Genomic DNA, 21,489 nt, shown 5'->3' with positions numbered 1-21,489 from the left:
AAGAACCAGCAAATGGGAAGATACATCAACAGAAATTACCCAAATTGAAACACAATGAGAAGTAAGAATTAAATAAACACCCAAGAACCATGAGACAATATCAAATGGTACATGTAATTGGAATCCCATAAGAAGGGAGGTAGAGAAGAAATATTTGAAGAAATAATGGCCAATAATTTTTCCAAATTAATGATAGACACTAAACTACAGATCCAAGAAGCTCAGACAACATAAAGTGGAATAATACAGAAAATAAAAATAATTTTAAAATGTAGTCATATTCAGACATAAAAACAAACAAAAATTCTTAAAGGTAACCAGAAAAAAATTTATTGATATAGCAATAATAGAAAGCTAATACAAAAATGCAGAGTAAGAACTAGGTAAGAATTAGAGCAGATTTCTCTTCAGAAAACATGGAAGCCGGAAGATCATAGAGTGACAACTTTAATGTTGCTGAAGGTGGGGAAAAACTTGTGAAACCAGAATTCTATACCTAATAGAAATATCTTTCAAAAAAATGAAGTGATAAAGTTTTTTTTAGATAAGCAAAACCATGGGGATTTTTTTATTAGCAGACAACGCTGTAAGGAATGTTAAAGGAGCATTGTCAGGCAGAAGGTACATGACAGGGCAAAGGCACTTGGATCTGTACAAAGGAAAGAGCATTGGAAGTAGAGTAAATGGAGGTAAACATTTTTTCCTTATTTTAATTGCTCAAAAATGTGACTGTATAAAGCAAAAATAGTAGCAATATACAGTGTTTATAGCATATGTAAAAGTAAAATACATGGTAACAGTAGTACAAAAGATTAGAGAGAAGAATTGGGAATATACTGTTGTAAGGTTCTGACACTACACATGACTATGTAATGCTGCTTGTAGATTCTGATTAATTAAATATTATATGGTAAGCCTAGAGCAGGGGTCAGGAAACATTTTCTTAAAGGATGATATAATTTATATTTAACCACTTGTGTTATGATCTCAGTTGCAACTACTCAGCTCTTCCATCATAGTATATAAACAAATGGTCAAGTTTTAATAAAAATTCATGGAAACAGTTTACTGGCCCATAGGCCGTGGTTTTTCAGTCCCTACTCTAGAGCATCCATTAAATAAAAATGTAATACAGAGGCATAAATGATAATTCAGTAGGGGAGTTCAAATAGAATCATAAAATATCCTCAACTCCAAAGAAGGCATAAAATGAGGGAAAGAGACAATAGATGGAACAGATAGACAACAGATACTTGAATTCATCTATAGCAATACACATCAATATGAGTAGTCTAAACACACCAGTTAAAAGGCAAAGATTGTCAGAAATATTTTTGAAAGAAAGAAGCAATTATATGCTGTCTACAAGATACTTTAAATAAAAAGATGTGGTAGGCTGAATAAAATCCCCACCCCACCCCCAATATTTCTATACTCTAATCTCCAAAACCTGTGAATATGTTATCTAACATGGATGTTTTTAAAGGTTACACATGTTTAGATCAGAAAGGTGTTAGGGATTTTCTGGTTAGGCCCAGTCTAATCCCGAGTCCCTAATGGCTTAGAACCCTTACAACTGCAGTTAGAGAAAAGCAACAATAGAAGGCGTGGGAGAGAAAGTGTGAAAGGGACTAGGTCCATTGCTGCAGCTTTGAAGATGGAGGAAGGCAGGGAATTTGGGTGGCCTCTAGAAGGTGGGAACAGCTCTCTACTTACAGGTTTTAAGGGATTGGGGACCTCAGTTCCTGGGGAATTGACTTATTTGAACAACTGAGTAAGAAAACAGATTTTCCCTAGAGCTTCTAATAAGGTATAGAGCCTTGCCCACACCTTAATTTTAGCCCAATGAGACCTGTATTAGAATTCTGACCTACAGAACTGTTAAGATAATGTATTTGTGTTATTTCAAGCTTCTAAGCTTGTGATTGTTTGCTATGGCAACAACGGAAAACTAACACAGATGACGTAGGTCAAAAGTAAAAGGGTGGAGAAAGATACATCATGAAAACACTTAACAAGTGGGCTAGAGTAACTGTTAATATCAAACTAAGTAGACTTCAGAACAAGGATTATTATAAGGGACAAAAAGAGACATTGCGTATTATGTCTGGCCTATTTCTGTTTGCTAATGTTTTTGAGGTTCAGCCATGTTGTAGGCATGTATTAGTACTGTGTTCCTTTTTTTTCCCCCCCAGCTGAATAGTATTCCACTGTGTGGATATTCATTTTCTGTTTATTCAGTGGTTAATGCATATTTATGTGGCTTCAGGTTTGGGATTGTCATAACAATTTTGCTATACGCATTTGAACACAGATCTTAATGTATACATATGTTTTCTATTCATTTTTGTTGGATAGATTCTCGGAGAATTGTTGGGTCATATAGTAAATTTATTAACTTTTGAAGAAACTAGCATACTGTTTTCCAAAGTGGCTGCAGTATTTTATATTCATAGTAGCAATGTATGAGGGCTACAGTTTTCTCCACACCATCACCATTTTCTGTCTTTTTGTTTATCGCTACTTTTGGGGCGGGATTTAGCCATTGTTACCATTGTTCTAGTCTATGGGAAAGAAAGGAAGCTAATGTAGGGCATCAGATTTTTTTTTTTTTTTATCACTCGTGCCTCCACATTGTGAAATATAGTCTGTAGCTGGGTTGCCATATGCCCAACAAAAAGGGGAAAACAGATTTGGGGCAACAGTCAGTATTCTGTAATACTTAAATACAGAATATCTAATTCACAAAATGTAGCTGTTCATCTTTCAGGCACTGACTTTCATCACGTTACAGTTCTATATGGATGTCTAGGGTGAGCAGCAGTAGGAATATATTTACTTATTGGTGGTTTATAATATGCTGTAATGCTGTGAAAATCAACTATTGTTTAAAATTCTGTGCAGCCATTGAAGGTTGTTTTACAGTAGTATTAAACGTATATTGTATGCAAATTTTAGAATATATAGTGCATTTCATTAAAAATTTAAAGAAATCTGTCAAAATATTAACAACAGAATTATAGGTGGCTTTTCATTTTCTTCCTTATATGAATCTGCACTTGAAAGTTTTCCACAGAATCATGTACGAGTTTTGTAATCTTTATCAATTTGTATTAATTTAGTAACTTTGTTAGTACTTTTCCCTCACCCTATTTAGTTTTGTATCTTAAGGCAGCCAGGGAAAGAGTTATGCACGAAGATATATACCATAGTGTTACTAAGAATTAGGTAACTACTTTAAATACAGAAATATCCAGTGATCGGAGAATGGTTAAATAAATGTAAAACATTCATTGATTACTATATGTTATGCAGCCATTTAAAATTTTGTTGTAAATAGTTTGTTTTTTTTTAATTTTTTTTTAACATTTATTTATTATTGAGAGACAGAGAGACACAGAGCATGAGCAGGGGAGGGGGAGAGAGAGGGGGAGACACAGAATCTGAAGCAGGCTCCAGGCTATGAGCTGTCAGCACAGAGCCCGAAGCGGGGCTCCAACCCATAGACTGTGAGATCATGACCTGAGCCGAAGTCAGATGCTCAACCGACTGAGCCACCCAGGCGCCCCAATAGTTTTTAAAATAATATGGGAGAAGTGTTTACACTTGTAATACACGAAATAATAAAACACAAAATTGTTTGTATAGTGTGTGATTTCAACTTTACAGAAAAAAAGAGAAAATATTTCCCCCCATGTAATTATAGTATAGGTGGTTTTTCCTTTATTTCTTTCCTTCTTTTTTTTTTTTCAAAATCTTTTTTGCTGGTCTTTATCTTAATAATTTCTCTCAATGTGTACAAGTTTTTAAGGTATATGTATTTTTAATGGAAAAATGAAATATATCTAAGAAATGAAAGAAAAGTTGAATGTGGGAAGGAATGAGATTAATTTCCACATTCTGTTGTAATCTTATTCTTCATTTAGATAATTCTTACATTTGTTCTTTATGCTGCAACTGTATTTGAATATATCTGCAAAGATAATTAGATTATATTGACGATTTAGATAATGTGATACTGATAATGTTTTAAAGTTTATTTATTTTGGCAGGGGGAGGGAGGGAGAGAGAGGGAGCTTTCTAGTTCATTGACTTGTTCTTCTGTCAGCTCTATGTTGATTTTGAGCCCATCTATTGATTTTTTTTTTAAATTTCAGATACTGTACTTTATAGTTTAAAATTTTTAATTTCATTCTTTTTAATAGTTTCTTTTTCTTTTTTCTTTTACTGTGGATGTCTGTCTTTCAAGAGTGTGCTTCTTGGCAAAAAGTTATATAGTAGGTTCTTTAAATCTTTGTTGATTCCAGCATCTAAATTATCTCGGGGTTAATTATATGGTGAAAATTTGCCAGAATTTCCTCATTCTTGATATATCAAGTAATTTTGGATTGTGTCGTGAACATTTTGAATATTTCATTTCAAAACTCTAGATCTTGTTAAGTCCCCCCAGAGAAATCTTTTTTTGTTTGTTTCTTTTCTCCTTTCTTTCTTCCCTTTTTCTTTCCTCTCCCACCCCTCCTCCGGCAGCCAACACAATTAGGTTCATACTACAAGTTTGGCCTTACTTTCTGTGGTGGTGATGGTGGTTTCAATGTCAGTTTTTATTTTTTTATTTTATTTTATTTTATTTTATTTTATTTTATTTTATTTTATTTTATTATTTGTTTTTAATGTTTATTTTTGACAGAGAGAGAGAGTGTGCGCAGGCGCCAGCAAGAACTTGAGGGAGGCCGAGTGGGGGAGGGGCAGAGGGAGGGAGACACAGAATCCGAAACAGGCTCCAGGCTCTGAGCTGTTAGCACAGAGCCCGACGAGGCTCGAACTCACGAACAGCAAGATCATGACCTGAGCCAAAGTCGGAGGCTCAACCAGCTGAGCCACCCAGGCGCCCCTATGTCAATTCAGTTTTTAAAGTCTTTTCTATGCTTTTGAGTCCTCCTTGCATGTCACCCCAGGGGTTAGTTTGGGACTACAGTAGTAGTTTATGTCATAGATTAATTTTTAGAGTTTTTGCTGTGCTTCTTTGGGTATGTTTTGAGCATACATAGCTTCAGGGTGAATCTAGGGTTTTTGTCAGTTCATACACAGAAGTAGAGAATCCCCTGACCCGCTGTATTCTTCTCTAGGATAACCCCACACCCTCTGCCTTGTTCTGTCAGAGCTTTGCTTCTCATGCTATCGCATGGTTCCACCAAATGGGCCCACTTTGTCACAAAATGGTGAGAGAAAGAGAAAGAAAAAATGATGGAGTTCCCCACTCACTGTGCACACAGTAGGGTCTTCCTTTTTTAGTGTTCTATCTGAAAAGAAAGCTTTGTGCCTCTGGGTCTTATGTGCACCCCTCACTGCTACCACCTACCCCCAGGGCAGTGTAGTTCTTCAATTAGACCTGGCCTTGTTGCAAGGTTGGAAGTGAAAGAAGGGAAAAGAAAAGAGGATTCTTTTCTCAGTCCCAGAAAAATGGGATTGGAATTTTTGCTCTTGGTGCCTGTTACTTGGTTCAGCCTGATGGGAGCTCAAAGCTGGGACATGAAAGAAAAAAACCCCAAAGCACTCAACACCACTCTTTGAGTCCTTGTCCAGTATTCCTGCTAGTGTTTACATTTCAGAGTCCTCAAGAAGTTGTTTTTAGTATTTTGCCCAGAGTTTTTAGTTGTGATCAGTGGGGGAGAGAGGCTTGCAGTGACCCTCCATGTTGGATCGGATTGGAAATCCTACTAGTAATCTATTATGTGCTGTTTTGTTGTTTCTTCTATTTGTGACCAGATGTCAGTCTTATTTAGAGACCAAATTAATTTCTGATGTATATAGAAAGCAGTTTGAAAAAATCAATAAAAATTTTAACCAAATTAAGGTAATTCTTCATTGTGTACAGAAATAAAGTATTAGCACAATTATTTACTTTTCCACCATAGAAATAACTTCAGATCATTTCAGAGGTTTTAAAATTTCAAGTCTTCATTTAAACTTAGAATTAAGTATGTAGTTGTTTCTGCCCATTTTGTCAGGTTATCCCTATGATGGCAGATTGTAACTGATCTCTTAGCTTCCATCTTGTCTCCCATTTTCAATCCAGTATTTACACAGCAGCTAGAATCATCTTTCTCAAACATGAAATAGATCTTTTTCATCATTTTAAAGCTTATTGTAGCTTCTCATTGTACTTATCAAATCTAGACTTCCTCCCTACAAAATTCCAAGTTCAATGGTTGTTCCTTCTCCCACAGACCTCATCTTAAATTCCTAGCCTTTGAGCCATCTTGGCTTTCTTTTTTCTTTTTCTTTTTTTCTTTTTTTTAAAAGCAAGCTTCTGCTCTAGGGCCCTTGCAGTTGTGCCTTTTGCCATTGATATTTAAATGGCTATTTTTTTCTTGTTACTAGAATCTCAAATCAGGTATCACCTCTCCCTACAGAGAGCATCCATCCCCACTGAATATCGCATTATTCTGCTGTGTTTTCTTTATAGCTATTATAATTATCTGAACTTATCTGTTAAGAAATCATTTTCTTTTTTCGTGCTTCGCTCTACCCCCACACTTCATTCTGTTTTGTTTACTATAATACTTCCATGTCCTAAAAACTGTCTGGCACATAGTAGGTTCTCAGTAAGTAATATTAACAAGGTTTAAAAATGGAGAGTTGCCATTCCTAAGGTGGTATGATAATGATATTATCAATATGACTATTTTATCATCATTTTTTGCCTTGCAGGGCTTTTCATTCAGTATTATTCCATCCACTTTCCTTCTCCCTACACCCACTCTCAAATTCCTTCACTCTGAAGTTGAAGTGATCTTTTTAAGGCTGCAAACCTTACCATGTTCTATTTTTCCTTAAAACAGTTCTTTCACTGCCTTGCTATTCATCTTGGCCCAAGTCCTAAACGTGACTTTCACAGAATTCTGGCACATGCTGGTCTCTAGTGGAGTGCCTTTTATGTACTTCTTGGTCAGTGACCCCTCCCCTCTTATAGTAGGGTGTGTAACTTTATCACATAACATTTTTCAGGTTTGTCATTGTACATTGGTAAATGTATGTTGTACATTTCTCTCCTCTCCTGAGCTTTCAACAAACTTAAAGATGTCAAGGATGGGTTTTCAGCTTTTGCTTACGATTGTATTATTAGTGTTAAAATGTAGGAGGTACTCAACACATAATTGTTGAAAGAATAAAGTAGAAGAGCTACTACATGATCTACCTGCATGGTTAGAACTTTGAACCAGTAAATCCATTTATTAATTAGGGCCCATTTTCAAACTTGTGTAGATAACTAAATATGTTCATTTGGGTAAAATGCTCAATAAATAACTAATTTGAATAATATTTTTATTCTCTAAAAGGATAGTTGAATATTGTACATTGCACATTTCCTAGCAAATTTAAAGAAGTCATTTTTTCTCTTACGTATTCCTAGTTATTATCAGGTTTAAAAATACTTCATCATAAAATGGTAAATAGAAATCAGTTTTTGGATTTACAATTTTTCTTTGAAACTCAGATTCTAGTAATTCTTTAATGTCATAACAAAAATAACTTAAAAAATAAAACATTTTTATAGATCAATTGAAATGTATTTGAAACTTTATATAAAGGAGACTGTAAATACTAAAACATTTTTGATATTGTACTTGAGGATTTTAGATTACCATATTTTAATGTGATTTAGTTTAGTAAGTCACTTGTAAGAATAAAGATATGTTTGAGTTTTTACCCTTGGTTCTTCATCACAGCTTTGGGATTTATAGTTAAAATGCCCATTATACCTTTTAAGTAGATCTTTGGTATAACAACTTGTTCAGTTAGCTATCATTTAGGCATAAATAGGATTATTCACCTTGGTTCATGGATAATTTTTATCCTTCAAATAGTTCAGTTTAATATTTCATACAAAAGGGTGATATTTAATAATTAGCTAAGTTAATCACTTTGGGGAAAGGGATATCTTTACATTAAAAAAAATTTTTTTTAATGTTTATTTATTTTTGAGAGGAGGGGAGGGGCAGAGAGAGAAGCAGACATAGAATCCGAAACAGGCTCCAGCCTCTCAGCTGTCAGCACAGAGCCCATCGCAGGGCTCAAACTCATGAACTGTGAGATCATGACCTGAGCCAATGTTGGATGCCTCACTGACTGAGCCACCCCAGCACCCCTGGATATCTTTATATTTTATTGAGGTCTTGTCCACCAGATGTTAAACCAATCTTAAAGTATTTAGCACTGATTGTAATCAAGGGTGAAAATGGCAGGTGCCCAAACAAATCTGTTTTGCAGAAAAAGGTATTTATTTATTTATACATTGAAGAATAATAATAAAAATATTTTATAGTTATTATTTGAAAGATTTATAAAAATGAAATAGGACTTCAGTGCTAGATATACTCCATTTTATTTAGCAAATAATGTTTTTATTATATTTACTTAGGTACTTAACAGATAATTTAACATCAGGATTAGGATTACCTAAACCAATTAGATTTTCTTTGAAAAGCTATTGTGTGTTGTTTTGTTTTGTTTTGTTTTGTTGGTGGAGGCATTTCATTTAAACATTTGTTAAGATTGGCAGCAAAACTAAAATTTTCAGATAGTCAAGGTTTAAACCAAATCATTATTTGAATTTTTGTTAAGAAAAAAATACAGCAAAGGGCAAATTATATAATAATCACCCTTGACTTTAATACTCTTTCTATAGGTTTAAGGAAATATCTTCAAATGTCCTTTGTTAAGACATTTACCTCTGAAGAAGCTCTTCTCAAACTTGTGCATCTACTTAGTATAAATGTACTTTGTACTTGTCTAAATTACAGCATTGGCATTGTGTAGCTCTTGTAGGAAAGTGCTTTTCAAGCCCACGTGGTCCACAGGAGGCCCACACGGGCCAATCGCAGTGTTCTGCTTGGCATCTCCAAGTCTGCACCCTTCCGCCAAGAATCAGTACATGCTACTGGTCATATTAGGGTCACGTACAGTGTTGACATAGCTTAGTGCAGCCCACTACTCCTGCTGGAAAATGAGATTGAAGCTTGGCTTGTAATAGTGCAAGGTAAATGATGACACGCAAAATACTGAATAATCACCTGTTTGGGACAAATTAAGTTGCCTTCAACAAGAAACTCACTTTTAGCACAGTAGAAGCTTATTATTTTGGACTAAAAAAGACTCATGGATCATCAGAATAATCTAGAAAAACATTTAAAAGTAGGGAATCATAGACCCATCCATGATTATCTCCATCTCATCTTTCTCTCAGTTTCTCTCTCTCACTGTCTCTCTCTCTTCTCTCTCAAAAACACAGCACACATGCACGCACAGTCTTACTCTCACTCTTGCTCTCTCTTTAGGATCCAGAGAGGTTAATTTTACGTTAGAATTCTGTTTTCCTGATCGATTCCTGGTCTACATTTGTTCCCCCCCCCCCTCCCCCAGACATCAAGCAGCTTTAAATCTATGGAATGCCTGGAGAAATAACAATATGCCCAGAAATGACAATCACAGTAAGTAGAAACATTTGCATTTGTGTAGTACTACAGGTTAACTTAAATTAGATAATTGTACTTGTGATTATCTTTGAAATTAGACCTTTCATTTCATTTGCAGAATCATTAATAATTCTTCTTAAAACTTGTTTTATTCTGGTGCATGGGTAATATTGTGAACTATCCTAAATGAGATAGTTTTAGTTTAACACTAGATTGACTATAGTTTTAGTTCTTTATCTGTCTACATTTTATCAATCTCAAAAAACATAAAGTTAATGAATTAGGTGGCTTTATATTTCAAGAATGTAATTTTATTTAATTCTGCTATTTTTTCTACTTTCTTTATATCATATTCAGTATTTGGTATGATTATCATCAGGAAGGATATTAAATTTTTTTAATGTTTATTCATTTTTTGAGTGATAGAGACAGAACACAAGCAGGGAAGGGGCAGAAAGAGAGGGAGACACAGAATCCAAAGCAGGCTCCAGGCTCTGAGCTGTCAGCACAGAGCCCGATATGGGGCTTGAACCCATGAGCCGTAAGATCATGACCTGAACCGAAGTCGGATGCTTAACCAACTGAGCCATCCAGGTGCCCCAGGAAGGATATTAAAAGAATACCACAGAACTTGACAGAGTTATATAACCCGCTAAATAAACTTCTTGTTAATTAAAAAATTGATCAGAAATAATATGTTTTAATTACTAGAAGAGTTACAGTTTTCAATTATTTAAATTATAAATAAGTTTATTCCCTATAACATATAGAACTAATAGCCTTTTAATTGTATTCCACCACTGAATCCAGCATGTTAAATACATTAATTAATATGTTTAGAAAAATCATAGCTAACATTTATTGAGGAATTACGTTATGCTACCTGCTACACTAAACACTTTACTTGAACTTATTTAATCCTTACAACCACACTTTGTGGTAGAAACTGTTTTCTTCCTCCATTTTCCAAATGAAGAAACAAAGATACTGAATGGTAAATAACAGCAAGTAAATGGTAGAGCATGTATTCAGGTTTGTCTTGCTTGAGACTTAACTTTAGTTGTGATGTAATGATGTAATTTTACTTTAAAATTTCATTAAATGGAATGTGGCAATTTAGTTTTACCAGTCCAGTGTTTTTTGTTCCCAGAAGTTACTTTGAAATTTAATGAAAGATCATCAGTAGTATATTTTTTCCTTTAAAGTTAAAGCCACCATGTTTAAATAGACTCCACGCACATATTTATCTGTTTGTCATTTCTCCATATATAGACACACATATTTGCATTTATACTTGAAAGTTTTCAGGTTTTCTTCTGCAGTTGATTTCTAGCTTCATTTCGTTATAGTCAAAGATATGTATGATTTCAGTCTTTTTATATATTGGGACTTGTTTTGTGACCTAACATATGGTCTGTTCTGGAGAATGTTCCCTGGGTACTTGAGAAGATTGTGTATCCTGTTGTCGGGCACAGTGTTTTATATGTCTGTCAGGTCTGGTTGGTTTACATTCTTATTCAAGTTCTCTATTTCCGTATTGAGCTTCTGTCTAGATGTTCTGTCTATTACTGAGAATGGTAAGTTGAAATTTTCAGCTATTTTTGTAGAACTGTGTATTTGTCTAGTCAATTCTGTTAATGTTTGCTTCATATATTTTCATGTTTTATTGTTTGGTGCATATGTTAATAATAATTATATCTTCCTGGTTAATTGACCCTTTTATTAATATATAATGTCCTTTTTCATCTCTTGAAACAGCTTTTGACTAAAAGTCTATTTTGTCTGATATTAGTATAGCCACAGTATCTCTTTTTTTGGACTACTTTTTACATAGAATATCTTTTTCTACCCTTTCACTTTCAATCTGTTGTGTCTTTGAATCTTAAGATTTGGATCTTGTGGACAATATAGAGTTGTGTAATTTTTTTTAATCCATTCTGCTAATCTCTGTGTTTGACTGGAAACTTTAATACAGTTAACATTTAAAGTAACTGCTGATAAAACAGTACTTAATTCTGCTATTTTGCTATTGTGTTCTCTGTGTTTTGTAACCTTCTTACCCTTCCTTCCCTTCATTACTGCTTTTTTCTTGTGTTTAGTTGATTTTTTTGTGGTGACCATTTTGAATGCCTTCTCATTCCTTTTGTGTAACTTTTTTTAGATATGGCCTCTGTGGTTATTATAGATACTACATTTAACATCCTAAACTTATAACAGTCTACTTCAGGTTGATACCAAAACTTCATAGCATACAAAATATCTGGTCCCGTTCAGCTCTGTCCTTCTTCCCTTTTTTATTTTTGTTTTCTTTTAAATGTTTATTTATTTATTTATTTTGAGAGAGAGAGAGAGAGAGAGAGAGAGAGCGCGCGCGCACAAGCAGGGAAGGGTTAGAAAGAGGGGAGAGAGAGAATCCCAAGGAGACTCCACCCTGTCAGTGCAGAGAACCTGATGTGGGTGGGGCTTGATCTCCCGAACCACAAGATAATGACGTGAGCCAAAATCAAGAGTTGGACGCTTAACTGACTGAGCTACCCAGGTGCCCATATTTTATGTTTTTTAAAAATGTTAATTCCAGGGTAGTTAACAGTGTTATATTCATTTCAGGTGTACAATATAAAGATTCAGCAATTCCACATATTACTCACTGCTCATCAATATAAGTGTATTCCTTAATGCCTTTTACCTATTTTACCTATGCCCCCCACCTCTCCTTTGCTAAGCATCAGTTTCTTCTTTATACTTAAGAGTCTGTTTCATGGGTTCCCTCTCTTTCCCTACCCCATGTTCATTTACTTTGTTTTTTAAATTACACATATGAGGGGCACCTGGGTGGCTCAGTGGGTTGAGCATCCGACTTCGGCTCAGGTCATGATCTCGCGGTCTGTGAGTTCGAGCCCCACGTCGGGCTCTGTGCTGACAGCTCAGGGCCTGGAGCCTGCTTGGGATTCTGTGTCTCCCTCTCTTTCTGCCCCTCCCCCGCTCTCATGCTCTGTCTCTTTCTCTCTCTGTCAAAAATAAACATTCAAAAAAAAATTAAGAAAAAATAAATTACACATATGAGTGAAATCATGTGATATTTGTCTTTCTCTGGCTTATTTCACTTATTCAGCATTATACTTAATAGCTCCATCCATGTTGTTGCAAATGGCAAGATTTCATTCCTTTTTATGACTGAATAGTATCCTATTGTGTGTATGTGTGTACACACACATGCATGCACACAAACACACTGACACATACCACATCTTCTTTACCCATTCATCTGTTGATGGACAGACATTTAGGTTGCTTCCATAAGTTGGCTATTGTAAATAATGCTGCAATAAACATAGGGGTCCGTGTATCCCTTCAAATTAGTGTGTTTGTATTCTTTGCATAAATGCCCAGTAGTGGAATTACTAGATCATCTGGTAGTTAGTTCTATTTTTAATTTTTTGAGTAACTTCCACAGTGCCTATACCAGTTTACATCCCCACCAACAGTGCACAAGTGTTCCTGTTCCTCCATATCTTTGCAAAGACTTGTTGTTGTCTGTGTTTTTGATTTTCATTCTGACAAGTATGTAGTCATATCTCACTGTGATTTTGATTTGCTTTTCTCTGATGATGGATGATATTGAGCATCTTTTCATGTGTCTGTTGGCCATCTCTATCTCTTCTTTGGAGGAGTGTGTCTGTTCATATCTTCTGCCCATTTTTAAATTGGATTACCTGGTTTTTTGGGCATTGAATTTTAGAAGTTATTTATAACTTCCATTTTGGATACTAACCCTTTCTCAGATATGTAATTTATACATATCTTCTCTTATTTAGTAGGTTGCCTTTTAGTTTTGTTGGTTGTTTCATTTGACTTGTGAAAGCTTTTTATTTTGATGTAGTCCCAATAGTTTCTTTGTGCATTTGTTTTTCTTGCCTTAGGAAACATCTAAAAGGATGTGTTGTAGCCAGTGTCACAGAACTTACTGCCTGTGTTCTCTTCTAGGATTTTAGTGGTTTTCTGCCTCACATTTAAGTCTTGAATCCATTTTGAATTTATTTTTGTATGTGGTATAAGAAAGGGGTCCAGTTTCATTGTTTGCATGCTCCTGTCCAGTTTTCCCAGCACCATTAGTTGAAGAGACTGTCTTTTTCCCATTAGATATTCTTTTCTCCATGGTTGAGATTAATTGACTATATAATTGTGGATTTATTTCTGGGCTCTCTTTCTGTTCCATTGATCTATGCGGTATATGTAGTCACTGAAATCTTTATTTCTTAGGTTGTGTTCAGCTAGGGTTTTGACAGATAACTTCTTTGAATGCCAGGAGCTAAACAAAACCGAACAAAACAAAACGCGCGCGCGCGCACACACACACACACTCACACACAAACAAAACCCACAAGAAACAAACAAAAACCCCAAATCTCTGCTTGTCTTTGCAGATTGGTTCTGTGCCACATCAGTCTTTCATCACTTAGCCAGGCTTGCACTCTCTGAGTGATCAGCTTAGGGTGGAAGGTTATGGTCCTCTTATTTCCTATAAGATCATACTTCTTATTCTGGACATGCCCATGGACTTCTACATTTTCCTAAATACATGGATGCTTTTGAATGTCCTAATTTCCTGAGGAAACTCTCACCAGCTCTTGCTCCAAACCTTAGGTGGTCTTTTTAATGTTTTCACTTATAATCTTTTGTGCCAGGCATCTGCTTGTTCTTAATTCAGTTTGCAGTATATTCAAGAGCAATGCCCACCACTTTTTTTTGAGTTAGACAAAAAAGAGATGTTTTGTGTCAGACCTTCAGGTAGCTCCTAAACAAGTTAGAACAGAATTACACAATATTTTGCAATTATGGCCTGCGTTGCTCCCTCCAGAACCAAATACCAGTTTCCCACACTGGAAACTGCATTCCTCTTCAAGATTGCTATGGTACCAAGAAGGGGCTAGGATAAGGGCAAGTAAAAATGCCACAAAGCTATCAAGATGTCTCCTTTTTTCATGCATTGTTCATTTGGTTTTCATAAATCTTTGGCTGTTTTCTAGGATTATTGCAAAGTTGGTGTGCTTATTTTTGATGTTTCTGTGGGATGATGAGAATTTGGAGTTGTATATTCTGCCACTTCACTGATGTCACACTGCTTTCTTTTTGAAAATTATTCTCTTGATGGTTTAATAGGAATAACAAATATTATTAAAAATTAAATTATCTTAAAATTATCCATTTGAAATATTATTTATTGAAAAGTTTCTGTATATTTGCTTTTTACATCTGATTTTATGTTATCTAAATAATTTTGACCCTCTGCCTCAGTTCTGAGGAGGCTGGATGGGCAGGTTGGGTGCAATGGCTCTAGTCTGGGCAAAGGCACCTTCATGTTCTTGCCCTGACACCGGTGGTTGATCCAAACTAGTGGCCATGGCTCTTGATGAGACTGTTTGTGGGCTGGTTGTGCCCCAGCCTGGTGTCCGTGTGGCTGGTATGGAGCCCAATCATCCATTCCCCTACTCCCCTACATGTAAATGATGAGCAGACTCGACAGGGCCACAGTGGCCTAGGCCAGCAGGAGGGAGAACCACTACTGGTAGGTGTGCAACGGAGAGAAATTATGTGAATCATTCCAGGCTTTGTTAAGAGTTATCTTGATCAATGAAACACAGATCTTCTTAATTGGGCTGGCCCTTTGTCCAGTTATATCACTCTTCTGTGTCATCTGTGTTTAGCCTGTTTATTTCTCCAATGTCTATCAGTCGGTTGCTAGGAAGAGGCCCAATGTTTGTGTTTTCACTAGATCAGTTTCAGAGACTGCTAAAAATTAATCCAGACTGGAAAACCCGTAGATTTAGGTGCTGGTGACAGGTCACAAAAATCATGAGCCCTCATTTTGAAGAAATTTATGCCATCAAGCTGTCTGAAACTATGGTATGGCAGCTTCAGAAGAAGAAATACAAAGTGCTTGGTATAAATGAATGACAGAATACAGGGTTCCAGTATGATGTCAGCTGCTTGAATTTGCTGGACCACTGTGATCAACTCTTCACTCTGTTAAAAGATATCAGAAGTATCTTGGAGCCAACTAGAGGCAGGGTCATCCTTCCCTGGCTTTACCCTTTCATCCCTGTGCAGAAAACGTAGGTGGTAAGTGGGAGAAACCATGAGAAATCAAGGGACAGAAATGGGAAGAACAAGTGAATAGTCTGCCTGAAGTTTTCAGAAAAACTGGTTTTGTTACCAAAGCTTTCACCAGACTACCGTACCTGTATGAAGGGGACATGTATGATGGCTACTATGTTCTGGATGATGCTGTCTCTGTTCTCAAACTTGAATAAACACGTGGAGGCCCAAGTCTTCAGAGCACACACCAAGAATATGCACTCCAAAAGAGGGTATGAGTTTGTGATTATGTGAAGGGGAGGACCTTTGGGGATTGCCATTGTAAATATCATGTAGGGACTTAAGAAGCCCAAATACTAATTATTTCTTTGTAGTGTGTAAAAGGAATGTTTTTAAAAAACAAAACCCACCTCTTTGAGGATTTTTCTCAGCTCTTAGTAATACAGGTCACATTCCAATTTTGGAGATATTTTTTATACTGAACTGCAGTAGGGACTCATTCCCAGTCAAAGCAATAGCCACAACCTCACATGGAACCAATATATGTGGATTGTTTTTAATAAAATGAAGACTGGTGATAAAGCTGTCCATTCACTTGCAAATATTTGGTTATAAGTTATAGCACTGATACTCTTTCATGTTTAGAAATCCTTTCTATCATTCGAAAAATGTTTTGAATCTTGACAGTAAACATTTTTGGAGATGAAAAAATAATTTTTAAATATATATATTTATTTAAATATATATATTTATTTAAATATATATTTATTTAATATTTATATAAATACACATATTTATATAAATATATTTATTTAAATATATTTATTTAAATATATATTTATATAAATATGTATATTTGTTTAAATATATTTACTTAAATATATATATTTATAACTTAATATGGCCATTAAATTATTAGAATGTAGATAATAATGATAGAGAAGATGGAAAATTATTGAATAAGCATTGTTTTGTATTTACTTGAGCACTGGGTCTTAGACCTGATGGTAGTCCTTTGATTTTTAGCACAAATAAATTAGCCTGGAGAGACTGTTCTTTACATGATTCCTGAAATAAGGTAATGTCCTTAGTGGCTACTGTCTTCATAGATGCTGAGTCCTTATACTTTGATTTACTATATATCCACAGATGAATATACCTAATTCATGGATTTTTGAAGGATTTACTTTGAATGGGATTTTAAATTTAATAAAAAAGCATTTCAGGAGTAATATTCATTTAAAAAAAAACAAAAGGTTTCAGGTCTTTACACTATTTATGTCATATTATCCTGTCACAACTAAATGTGGCTATCCATAGCTTTGGTTTTTAACTTAGTTTAAAGCAAATCTTTTTTTGTTTCTCACTATTAAATATTCATCACACACACTTGGTGACATTTCTCTAACAATTTTGAGATAAACTTTATTTTTTAAATTATGTAATACTTTTTGGAATTCATACCTAGTATGATGTGATCTTCTAAAACTTGATGATATTTGGATGTAAACTGAAGGCCCAGTTGAGTAAGTGTGTTTATTTATAGCATTATTCTGGTTGTTTTTAACCTAACCTAGTTTAAAATCTCTGGTTCTACCTTCATGAAGCAGATGTTTGTGCATAAAAAGCACTATAGAAATCTATTGTAAACCTTCGTTTAGGGTGATTTCAACGGTGCACAGATAGATGCTATAAATGCCCTTAGCTAAACCTGACTGCAGTAAAAGTTAAAAAGGAGTCTGGAATTTGATTTATATTGTTTTGAGATTTAAGTCACCATTATATGTATTATTTGCTTAATGAGTTAGACACATGTATGTTAGAAATTACTAATGGAAAATACATGTTCTTTGTATCTTCATTTAAAATAATATAACTACAAACATATTTTTTTCAAATCAGTCTATTTTAATTGTGATTGCTAGGAATTCATTTTACAAAGTACTTACCAATGAGAAGTTGATGTGTTATGTAAATTTAAAATTGTAATGGTCACAAATAATTGTTGGACTATTCCTGTAAATATATGTTGCACAACATACATACACATAGCAACACATATAATATGTATGTTACATGTTGCATATAATTTATGCATTTATTTAAATTTCCTCTCTCTCTCTCTCTCTCTCTCTATATATATATATAGATATAGATTATCTATATCTATATATAGATAATATATCTATATTATATAGATAATATATCTATTATATATATATTATATATATAGATATATATATATCTATATAGATATAGATTATTTTATTGGTTAACTTACATAAATATTGAAATACTTTGAAAATCACAATTGTGTTTTAAAAATTTACTCTTTTGTTAAGTTCCTTTTCAAGCAAGTGAAAGGTAGTTCGTTATCTTAAAACACATTTAAGTATTTGTGCTGTCTGATCATTTAAAGGTCTTTGTGTAAGATTACTGTAATAATGCACTTATGTGTGTGTGTATGTGTGTGTGAGAGAGAGAGAGGGAGAGAGAAGAAAGTGAAGAGGAAGAGAGAGATCTGAAACCAACCTACACATCCTTGTTACAGTTATGGCTACCTGATAACTTAGAACAAGAATCAGAGCAGCAATTTAAAACATCATATTAAACTCTCTTGCACCCTCTGTTGTTTTTTTGGGGGAACACTGCACATACCTTCCCATGATTGTATTGGCATTAGTCTTACTAAATCCCTGTTAAAATTAATACTCAGTTTATTGTATTTACTCAAAATTAGATTAATAGTAAGGTAACATTTATCTGTAATTCTTAGTTGATGTTTCCTTGTATTACAGATATGTTTTTGTTGTGTAACACCTTAAATCAGAGAGGAGCCTCTCTGTCTTTGAATTCTCCTAGTTACCAACCAGTTCAAGCCCCATCAAATGTTTCACGCGAATGAAAATCTCTGCAGGGTATACAGTACACTGTATATACAGTTTTCCAGAATTACAAATTCTGCCTGTTCTTTTGTAAATCTTTCAATTGTCAGTTTCCTTCCAAAATAAGAATCTGGAATCGTCCATACTAAAATTAAGAATTTATAACTGTAAGGAACAGATGTTTTCATAAACATTTGCTATAATTAATTTCAACTAGAGGATTGAAGGAACAAAGCAGTTTTTCCTGCTTCAAAACTTTATTGCCTTTTCCCCATATAGCAAACTCTGAAATCTTTTCTCTAATATTGTTTGGAAAGACAGTTGTACTCCTTATTTGGTATGTTTTCGAGAAAGAAAAACTGCTTCTTTTCCTTATTCCCATCCTTTGAAGGTCACATCTAATGTGATATACTCATTTTGAAACAGGTATAAAATGAAGAAACCTTTGTAATATATTATGATGGCAAAACCTAGCTTAAAAACTGAAAGTCTCTTAATTGTTTGAAGGATTTTATATTTGATCTGGTAAATATCAGCAGAAAGGGAAAAAATTCTGTTGGTGAGATCTTATGTGTTTAATCATAATCTTTAGTTTTAAAGAAAAAGAAGGCTTATATTTTAAATGTATGATATAGTACTTATTTTATACTGATTATAGAATGTTTCACAGGAAATGTCTGCAAGCTGTTAAATAACATGTGTTGTAGGAAATTTTCATTTAGCAAGAAACAGACTAATTTTCTTTAAATCTTTTTAGTTTACTTATTATAATACCATTAATTTTTTTAAGAAAATGAAGTATGTTGTGTGAGTAATCCTACAGTGTCTGTGTTTTCAAAGAATTAACAAAATATACCCAGCTAAATTGATCTTAAACATTTAAGTGTTTGGGGGTAATTTTCTTCTATAAAATTTGGCAATAGTTTTGAATGCTGTAATCCATTTTAGGATTTTTGTTAATGAAAAAAAGAAAAGAAAGAAAAGAAACCTGAAAGTGCATTTTGAAAAAAGAATAGAGTTAAAAGTTAGTAAGTGGACTCAGTCCAGTTCTTGTCCTGCTAAACACTTTGGCACAGCTGTAAAGATTTTGAAAAGAACCAACATTCTTGACTAATCTGTCAACTATAAAATGTGCAAAGAAAAATAGGTAGCTGTCATTAAAGTTACATTTCAGCTTTCAATAACCATTTGATGAGTGGCATAATTATATAAGTATGGTACCTTAAGTACTGTACTCAATAATTAAAAATAATCTCATCTTTAAAGTGAAAGCTCTGTAATTACTATTTGACTTAACCAGGACCACTATGATGATCTCCAGTGGCACCTTAGATTGTTCAAAGTGGATTAAAAGTATAAATTAAAATAGATAAATCATTGAATTATTAAGCTTTAAAAAGCATAAAAATGAATATAACCTGATGCTTGAAAGTTACATTACAAGAATTAGGAGTATAAAATGTAATCACAATCTAGTCTTTTTAATGTGTTTCTAAGAATAAATGGTCTATTTATTAGTAGATACTATGGTTTCCTGAAGACTATACTTTGAAGTATGTATTTTAAAATGTAAACTACTAAAATTAAATTAAATTTCTTTTAATAAGCATATATATTTTATATTGTGGCATTGGTAAACATTTTTTAAACTTCTTTAGCACATTTATTTTTATTCTGTAATCTCTAAACTGGCAGGTATGAATTTGTTCTGCGTCTGATACAATGAATATAACTGTTTCTTAAGTGGAAATTTTTTTCCTAAATGTTTGGCATTACTACATGATGCAGAAATATCTTTCAGTGTTGTTTTTTCGTTTTTAAAACTGCTGAACTTTTGCCCATGGTTAAAATAGAAAGTTTCAGGAAGAATATTAAGGTGTATTAAAAGCTCCTTAGAATGCATTCACCACCTCCCAAGCCTGCTTTCTGTTTAACTTCTCTGCTTACCAAATTCCTAGAGCATGGAGAATTGGGGACTGAAAACATTCCAGGTCCTATCTCTGTTGCTCTCTTTTGACTGTACCAGTGGCCAGGACAGGTGATTTGGTCACGAACAAAGAATTTCCCTTTATTTATAATCATTAGTGTATTATTAAATAGTTTATAAATTTCAGTTTTGTTTGTGATTCATAAAAGGAAAATGATTCTGTACTGTACTTCATTTGTTCCTGTTAATAATTACTTTGATAGTATTCTTATCCAACTTAGCATTTGGTGGTATTAGTTCATATTATAGCATCAAAATGAATTTTTTGACAGAGAGCTCTGATTACAAAAGATATTTGGGGGGTAGGGATAAAGGGTTATATAGTTTTGGACCCAATATACTGCATAGAGCTGTCACACAGCAGCTTTTCAACTAAAATACTCAGTTTCACAATCTTCATTATTTCGTATTTTTAAAATTTTTTTTTCCAGGAGATTCAAATAAAAATGGAAGAAGAAGTTCTACTTTAGATTCTGATGGGACTTTTAATTCTTATAGGTAGGTGACAAATTATTACAAGATAATATACAAGCTACCTAATGTTACAGGATTCTAAGAGTAGTAAGGAATTGTTACCTGTGTTTTAAAAATACATCAAATGTAAAGGATATTGTGACATGTGATTGTTCGGCAGACTTAATGAGTAATGAAAAATGTAACCTTTTAAATTCTTGAGTAAATGGCCTTATTGTAGATAATAGTTGTTAGTGTATACAGGATAATTGGTATGAATGCACATGTAGTATTAAACTCCGTTATAATCAATTTTTGTGTTTGTTTTTCCAGTGTATCTGTTACAGTACTAAAGGCTTCCTTTTGTTTAAGTTTCCTTTTAAAACAGGATATATGCCTTATGAGCATCTAAGATATGAAATGTACTCCATGTTTACATTAAGTGCTGTTTGTTAATATCAAACAAACTCTTCAGCAAACAGGACAGTTACATCTCAATTAGTGATTTTTTAAAAAGGATACACTAGTTAAGAAAACCTGGATCTTATTTTTGGTAATGTTCTCCTTATAACTTGATATGCTTGAGTAAATG

The 21,489-nt window shown here is 33.9% G+C and overlaps 1 protein-coding gene and 1 pseudogene across 5 annotated transcripts in view; both read left to right on the top strand.

The window, feature by feature from the left end:
- The window catches only part of TBC1D5 (TBC1 domain family member 5), a 533,625-nt gene that overhangs the window by 249,393 nt on the left and 262,743 nt on the right, over window positions 1-21,489 (top strand). For all 5 annotated transcript variants that reach the window (XM_049629846.1, XM_049629847.1, XM_049629845.1 and 2 more), the window contains one exon: window positions 20,876-20,942. In XM_049629846.1, the coding sequence (XP_049485803.1) occupies window positions 20,876-20,942 (67 nt within the window). The remainder of the gene's footprint in view (window positions 1-20,875; window positions 20,943-21,489) is intronic.
- Window positions 11,199-16,274, top strand: LOC125922016 (protein-L-histidine N-pros-methyltransferase-like; annotated as a pseudogene).

Source organism: Panthera uncia, chromosome C2 (assembly GCF_023721935.1).
Source record: "Panthera uncia isolate 11264 chromosome C2, Puncia_PCG_1.0, whole genome shotgun sequence".
In the NCBI taxonomy this organism is placed as follows: Eukaryota; Metazoa; Chordata; class Mammalia; order Carnivora; family Felidae; genus Panthera; species Panthera uncia.
This window is presented reverse-complemented; position numbering and strand designations above follow the sequence as displayed.